At 45.9% G+C, this 8,432-nt stretch overlaps 1 protein-coding gene across 1 annotated transcript; it reads left to right on the forward strand.

Annotated features, from left to right (window-relative positions):
* The first annotated feature begins 93 nt into the window (after nt 1-93).
* RAN (RAN, member RAS oncogene family) lies at nt 94-2,633 on the forward strand. The gene is made up of 6 exons (XM_004690832.2): nt 94-145; nt 330-414; nt 491-616; nt 1,647-1,834; nt 1,986-2,156; nt 2,251-2,633. Exons 1-6 carry the CDS (start codon nt 110-112, stop codon nt 2,293-2,295), a joined length of 651 nt encoding a protein of 216 aa, XP_004690889.1. The 5' UTR covers nt 94-109; the 3' UTR covers nt 2,296-2,633.
* The last annotated feature ends 5,799 nt before the right edge of the window (nt 2,634-8,432 follow it).

Consider the following 8,432-nt stretch of genomic DNA (forward strand, 5'->3'; position numbering starts at 1 on the left):
GCTTCCGCCATGTCGCCGCCCTGGGCCGGCCGCGTGCGTGGGCCGCGGCCTTTGTGGCCGCACGTGTCCGCGCGGGCCGACCTCGCTCTCTTACCGCAGGGACACCGCGATGGCCGCCCAGGGAGAGCCCCAGGTCCAATTCAAAGTAGGTCTCGTCCGGGCGGGGCGGGCGGGCGGCGGCTGCGATGGCCGGGAGCGGGCGGGAGTGGCGGCCGGGCCCGTCTTTGTGTCGCGGCGGAGGCGGCGGAGTGCGGGCGTCCCGGCGGCCACGTCACCGGCCCCGGGCGTCCCTGCGCGCCGGGGTCGCCTCACGCTTGCTCTCTTCTCAGCTCGTGTTGGTGGGTGACGGTGGGACTGGGAAGACCACCTTTGTGAAGCGTCATTTGACCGGAGAGTTCGAGAAGAAGTATGTAGGTAGGTGCGGGCCGCCGGCGCGTGGAGACCCGGGCAGGGACGAGTTCGCGCGCTAACGCCGACTGTGTCATTCCAGCGACTCTGGGCGTCGAGGTGCACCCGCTCGTGTTCCACACCAACAGAGGGCCCATCAAGTTCAATGTGTGGGACACGGCTGGCCAGGAGAAGTTCGGCGGCCTGAGGGATGGCTATTACATCCAAGGTGGGTGTCCAGCCTGCCCTGGGCACGGTGGTACCAGGGATCAGTCCCAAGGTCACTCACTAACATCACCTGACCAGTCAACGTGCAAAACGGACTCTGCAGGGCCCTGAGATTCGGGTGGGTAGGGTCTGCTTCCTCTAGGCAGTGCCCGCTTCCAGGGGAGAACTATTCTAAGGATGACCTGGAGCTTTTCATCTTAAGAACGCGTTCTGAAGATGTCCTGGGTCATTTCATCTCCTGAAGCTCACACCACATGTTGAAGGTCACAATTTAAAAGCAAAAATAGTAGACAAGTAGTTTCTCAGAATTTCCAAGCTTGTATTTGCCAGTGTTTTCCTGGTTATCAGTGATTCTTCACCAGAGGAACAGTTTTCTTGAGCTTCCAGTGTGGTAAAAGATCAGTTGGAGTTTTTTAAAAACTGCATTTAGGTTTGCAGAATTCCTCCCACCCCCCACACTTTTGAATTTCTAAGTGAAATGTATCTAAACTGTAAGCTAAAGAAAGAAAAATCTGAAATCTTACTTTTTTGATGAAAAGTTGTTGGGGAGCCCTCCCACACTGTCTGTTTTCCCTGAGTGTACAAATACAGGGATTTCCCCTAAAACAATTTTTTAGCCCAAATCTGCTTCCTTATTAAAATTTTGTTAGTGGTTCCTTTCAACTATAGAGGTCAATGTATGGAGTTGACTGAGCTTTTTAAAATTAAGGTATTGTCTTGTATGCATCCTTTTAAGGCCTTTTTTAAGGCCACAATCCTGGACCCTCAGAACATGAGAGGTAGTTCTCTAGATACTGACTTTTTGGCTGTAATTGATGAAGTATTTATAAGGGAAGGATTTAACAGGATGAGCTAGCTGGTCTTTCACTTAGACTAAAAATGAAATTTAAACTTAGAGTGGGAATGGCCTTTGGAATTGAGTAGAAATATTTGGATGACCCAGAATTAGTGCTAAAACTGTAAACTCAAGGTTTTTTTCATTTCTAATTTCCTAGTAAATCCCTAGATGTGTCATTACTTTTTTCTTTCAGCCCAGTGTGCCATTATAATGTTTGATGTAACATCGAGAGTTACCTACAAGAATGTGCCTAACTGGCATAGAGATCTGGTACGAGTATGTGAAAACATCCCTATTGTGTTGTGTGGCAACAAAGTGGACATTAAGGACAGGAAAGTTAAGGCAAAATCAATTGTCTTTCACCGAAAGAAGAATCTTCAGGTACGTGTCTTAAGATTTATTTACTAAACTTCACGCCACTTGGAGAAAAAGTGTCTTGGGTGCATGGATTTTAGAAAATGTATCCTTTTATTTTGGATATTGTTCTAGAATAACTTTTGAGCAATGGAATATGTTAATTCTCTCAACACAGTACTATGACATCTCTGCCAAAAGTAACTACAACTTTGAGAAGCCCTTCCTTTGGCTTGCTAGAAAACTAATTGGAGATCCTAACTTGGAGTTTGTTGCCATGCCTGCCCTTGCTCCACCAGAGGTTGTCATGGACCCAGCTTTGGCAGCACAGTATGAGCACGATTTAGAGGTATGATGTGTATATTTTCAGTTTTGGTGTTAGGTAGGGCTGTTACATCGTCAGGCCTTTGACGTGAGGTGTTAACATGTTAATCGTTTTCTAGGTTGCTCAGACAACTGCACTCCCGGATGAGGACGATGACCTGTGAGAGGATGAAGCTGGAGCCCAGCGTCAGAAGTCTAGTTTTATAGGCAACTGTCCTGTGATGTCAGTGGTGCAGCGTGTTTGCCACTTTATTATATAGCTAAGCAGAACATGTGCTTAATTTTTGGGATGCTGAAGGAGATGAGTGGGCTTCGGAGTGAATGTGGCAGCATTTAGCTGTTTCGGAACATAGTTGTTTCCTTTTTGAGTTTCAAATATGACTGCTATAAGTCACATCACAACATTCAGTGGTGAAATTCTGTTTGTTACTGTCATTCCCAATTTCTTTTCGTTTAGAATCAGAATAAAGTTGCATTTCAAATATCTAAGCAAGTGAATTCATCCCTTGTTTAATAGCATTTTTTTGTTAAAAGATTTATACATACAAAAACTGGGGTACAGGCCACAGGTACAGGGAGTAAGAGGATTCACCAGAGACAGTGGAGAACAGAACAGGCTGATCGACTGAGAAACACTGCTGAGAGGAGCAGCGGGTGAGACGGGTGAGGTCTGCCATGCCATGTGGGTCACCTCCCTGGCTGGGGATTGAACCTGTACCACAGTTGCTGCAAATAGCCCCATAATGCTGCGCTTTGACCCATCATGCCACCACGGAGGGCCCTTAATAGCATATTAAAGCCACTATTGAAAATTATGTGCCATAATTGAAATTGCCTTTGCTGTTACCAATTGAAGTCTAGGTTGAATTCTGTGTCATTATTTGTATTTTAGAAGCATTTCACATATTGGCTGTGACATGTCTATAGTACTCTTGGGGAAGTTAAATGGTGTAAATACTATAATGCCAGTTAAGTAATGTTTACCCCACCTGCCCTTTAAGTAGTGCTACCTGGGGGGGATATCTTGTTGAAGATTGTGACCTGTCATAATAAAAATGGTACCTGTGTAGACATTGCTGACAGCTGTTCTAAACATCATAGTTGCATTTATTTTACAGCAGAAGTGACCTTGTTTTAATGTTAAACTTTTCAGAGTTGAGCGAGACCGTACAAGTGACTAGGAACTGGAGGAAAGTCTCATCTGTTAATGATGTGAATGATGATGCGTTGGTTGTTGCTGTTCACTGTTTTCACTTGATACTTTAGGAAGGTGATCCATGTTTTCCCACTGCGAGAACTCCCAGATTGCAAATACGTTAAAAAGTTACAAATTCCAGTTGATGGATCTGCCTCATTTTTGGCACACAAATCTGGTTCTATGGAGGATAAGTAGCACTCAGGATGGCTTCCCTGTATTGGGAAACACTGGAGAACCTTTCTTGGATTAGCCATTTACCGTTTTCTTTTTATTTCCATATTTAAAAATGAGTCAGGTCTGTCTTGCCTAAGAGTTTGATCCCACTGCCACTGCTGTAGCGATTAATAACCTGAAATAGGAGCTGTTTTGCTCATGTAAGTACTATAGTTGACTTTACCAAAGTTCCTTAGATGTCCAGTTATCCTTAAATGATTACTTTTCCTAACTAGAAAGGATCGCCAGATGGCCTTTTTTAAACATGAAAAAATGAAACAAAGGCTGGAATTAGAATTCAACTTAACAGAAGATACTAATTAAGTGCTACCCTGTATAGTCAGATTTGAATTGTATCTGCTATGCTGTATTCAGTTATGAACCAGGTCAAAGTCTGGGATGTGAAATGTTTGTTCCCTTGATTGGAGTGAAATCTTTCCTTCAGATATTTAATGTGAGGGTTATGTGTTTGTAACCTTATGTTAGATTGTAAGTATGACAAATTCTGAAACATGTAACAGTTAAATTTTGGAAGCTACCTGTTTGATATGGTGTGGGAGAGTATTCACAAGTTACTCAATGGAAGAAAAAAATTGCAAAATATATTGCTTCTACTTTGCCTGGATTTTCTGAATCATGTAGCATTCACTGGAAAATACTCAGTCTTTTGGGGGGGATATAGTTATATCTAGTTTATATACAAATTGAAGGGTTTTCCTCAGTTTTTTTGACACTTGATATCCAAAGGGGGTACCCTTGAATGCAAAACCTTAATTGCTCAGTGCAGGCTAATTAAGGCTTTTTCTACTAGAAAAATCACTTAAGACCAGCCTAGTTACTTTGGCTCACACAAATTAGGTTTTTTTTGTCAGAAAAACAGGGGTACAGGCCAGAGGCTCGGTGGTGAGAGGCTTCACCAGAGACACAGGAGCAGAACAGGCAGATCTATGAAGTACACTGCTGAGGGGAGCAGCGGGCGGGTCAGGAGAGGTCTGCAGCACCATGTGGTCACCTCTGAGGCAGGCAGGATCGAACTCTTGCAGAAGTGGCTTTAACTTCTCAGTGCTGTGCTTTAACCCGCTGTGCCACCAGGGAGGGCCGATTTTTACAATTTGCTGAAGTATTTCATAAAAATATGGAGTACCAAGAGTTAATGCTCAAAAACGCTTCATGATGGGCTATGGCCAACATACAATCTAGCACATGGGTTTTTTATTCTGTCAGTTGCAAAATAAAGATGATGAAAAATTCACTGGACTTTCAAAAAGGACAGATAACCTGACACACACTTGAAGTTCTGGTTTCTGTAGTAAAGACATCAGTGGTTGGGAGCAAAACGGGCAAGGGTTAAGTACACATGAGATAAGTTTTTGACGACAGTTGTCATTTTGGGGTTGCAGGTATCCAACCTGACAATACATTAGATCTTTCCTGTACCTTCCTGCCGCTGACAGGAAGTCTTGGAATGGGGGCAGGATGGGGTGGTAATCCCTGAGCACTTAGTGAAGCTCCCTGTGGATTCTGTTCTGACAATGAATTCCCTGCTCCAGGTTCCTGTGAAGCCTGGCTGGGCTCTGTCCTTTCAGGCTTGGGCCAGAGGATCCCATCTGCACAGCTGTCTCTGGCCCTTAAAATGCGCCTTTTCCTTTTAATATTAGTTGAGAACTGTAGCTGTTAGGCCTCTTACTGGTTTTCGTTTTTAATTTATTTTTGAAGATTTTATTTAGGCATACAGAACTGGGGTACAGACTAGAAGTGCAGGTATGGTGAGAGGATTCACCAGAGACAGAGTGGGGAGCAGAACAGGCAGATAAAGTATACTGCAGAGGGGAGCAGCGGGCAAGGCACCCTGTGGATTACCTCTGGTGCCTGGGATAAAACTGAAGCAGCTGTGGCTTGCTCACAGTGCTGTGCTTCAACCCGCTGCACCACCAGGGAGGGCCATGTACTGGTTTTAAATCCGGTCACAGATGCTCCTCCAGTAGGCTTCACTATGGTAGTCCCCTGCCCCCCTCCAGGGTAAATTTGCATTTGTCCTTCCTGCCTTCTGAGGGTGTGGCCATCAAGTGTTACTCTCTCTCTGTGCTTAAGGGAATCTGAAGAAAGGAATTTGAGAGAAGGGGGTGATGGATGGAGAGGACTTTGTTACTCTGTTATAGCCTGTGACTAACAGTGCAAACCCCTGTGAGTTTGCAGCTGGACCTCAATATTCCAGTGTTTCCTTGAGAGAAGTAGGGGTGGGTCTAGAGAACAGGCCAAGAGTCCTTGAGACATCAGTGCCATAGTTGCTGGGTCAGGGGTACATGGTGTTTAGCTGTAGTTCAGGAAGGGGGACTGAGCTGGTTTCCATTCCTGAAGAAGCAAAACACCTCCCTAGACATGGTACCTTGTGTCTCATTCCAGGAACTTGGAGCTCTGCTTGCTCCCTAGGGGGCCGTGTGGGCAGTAAGAGCAGTCATGCCAGGACAAGGGCCTGGTGCTGCTGTAAAGGCAGGGAGGGGGCCCACATGTGACCAGAGCAGGTTGAGAATCCACAGCCCAGGCAGACACCGAGGGGTAAGGCCCAGGGCATGAGGACAGCACCACACAACATCCTGTTAGCAACAGTCAAAATAGTCAAATATCAGCTTAGAACATCATGCACTCCCAATATAACCACCATGCCCACTTTCCTTGAGGCCACTTTTACTCAGAAGGGCAGTAGTGCGATAGTTCAGAGCATAATGCCATTCTCATGGCTATTATGAGCTGATGACTGCAGTCAAGTGCTGCCATCATCTCAGGTCTGGGGCAGGAACATTGAAGGTCCATTCAGCAAATTTTAAGTGTCTAGCACAGGATTACAGCTCCAGCCACCACAATGGAGTTGGAGCCCTAGGACTAGTCCTGCATAATTGGACATAATAAACAGGAAAAAAAAAAATACCAGGCCGTGCGCTTAATGGCTGCCCATGTGGCTGCTCGAGGACATGTGCACCAGTGAGGCCTCCCACTTCCCTTTGACCACCTCTCCCCATTTGCCAAACTCAAAGTCCCTGTAGTCACCAGTCTAGTCTCTTATGAGTGGTGTGTTTAGATTCCACATGTGAGGGGTCACACACAGTCTGTGTCTGGCTTATTTCCCTTCATCTATGCCTTAGAAGTTCATTTATGTTGTCATAAATGCCAGGAATTTTTATTTTATTTTTTTTAAATGTTTATTTATGCATGTAAGAGCTGCAGTGTAGGCCAGAGGTACAGGGGAGTAAGAGGAGTCATTAGAGACAGAGTAGGGAGCAGAACAGGCAGATTTGACAGAAATACACTGCTGAGGGGAGCAGCAGACAAGACAGGAGAGGTCTGCTGTGCCGTGTGGGTCAGCTGCCTGGAGGGGGATTGAACTCGTGCTGTAGTGGCTTCTGATAGCTTTATATAAGTGCTGAGACTTAACCCCTTGTACCACCAGGGAGGCTCTGACAGGACTTTTTATAGGCCGAATAATATTGCATCATATATATATATATACTTAGAGTCTATATCATAGGATTTTACACATACATTCTAAAGCACTACCCATCTGTGTGCTAATAGACAGTGTACATCTTTTGTAAGTAAGTTTGCTTAGAGGAGGTGGTGAAAAATGAGGGCACATCCCTGAGTAGGATACTTGAGCCTATTGTCTGAGTAAAGACACCGATCTGCAAATCAACGCTGATTAGTTCACAGATAAAGCCTTTGGCCAGGGCAAGCTCTGTGAGCGCAGGAAAGCCAAACTTTTAGGAAGAATTCTGTTTATACCAGATGCTAAAGTCAGCCTGGCAGAGTGAACTAACGGGCACTTTTGGGGTAAGTAACATTTGTATTTTGATCTTCCCTACACACATATATTATTTTTTCCACCAAGGTGGAAAAAAGAAAAACAGCCATGTATTTTATTGAAATGTTAAGGATTGGACAAGTTAGCATGAGCAGTAATCATGCTTTACTACCACGTGAGCTATCGTGGTGACGTATCAAATGTCTTCTCAAAAAAATGGGATTATGTTGTAATACTATTTCACCACCATTTCCCACTTTTTCTTACGGGCTTTCCTGTGTCAGGCTGTCACACTAATCACTGCCTTGTGTGCTATGGTGGTTGGGCTCCATGGGGTTGGCTCTGACTCCTCAGGCCCTGACCTGCCCATGGTCACACTGAGAAGTATAGTCTGCTTAGTCAAATCCTAATAGGCAAAAACTAAAACCACTTCTATGTAGCCTGCGCATGTGTGGGCCGCCTTCCTTCCGCATCCCCTTCCCCAGCGTCTGGCATCATGAAGCTGCAAAGACACACGCACCTGCTGTGTGAGCACATTGTACCAGTGGCCTTCCTGCTGCTGCCACCCTGGCCTTCCTGTTTGTTTCCAGAGCTGTCCAAAGTGAAGTGGGTGCCCCCCCCCCCCCCCCCCCCCCCAGTGTTAGCACTATGTTACACTCTAGGAGTTCTGGACTGGTCATACTGGGTGGTTGGGTTTATGGGAGAAAATTAATGTGAGCCAAGGAAAACTGAAGAAAAGGGATTTGAAATCAGAAGAACCCAGCATGCAATGGCTGGGCCAGTGTCCACCCAGCCACAGACAGCGGCCAGCCCTGGCGGGATTTACTTCTTGGGCTGTGTCTCTGCTTCCCCTGACCGTAGTCTCCAGCTGCTGAGTGAGCATCGAGCTAAGAGCACCTGTTCCTTCTGGGACATGTTGAGCCACTGCACACGGTCAATATCCCCTGGGAACAGATTGAGGAAGGAGGGTCACAGGGAGTCTGGTTTCAAGAGTCCCAGGAGCTGGGGGCCCTGCCAGGAGGTCACCTGTCAGAATACAGTCTCGTATGCTGATCTCTTAAAAATGCACTGTCCGCCCCTCGCACCCCCCCCCC

The sequence above is a fragment of the Condylura cristata genome, unplaced genomic scaffold (genome assembly GCF_000260355.1).
Source record: "Condylura cristata isolate star-nosed mole 26May11 unplaced genomic scaffold, ConCri1.0 scaffold00029, whole genome shotgun sequence".
Taxonomy (NCBI): Eukaryota; Metazoa; Chordata; class Mammalia; order Eulipotyphla; family Talpidae; genus Condylura; species Condylura cristata.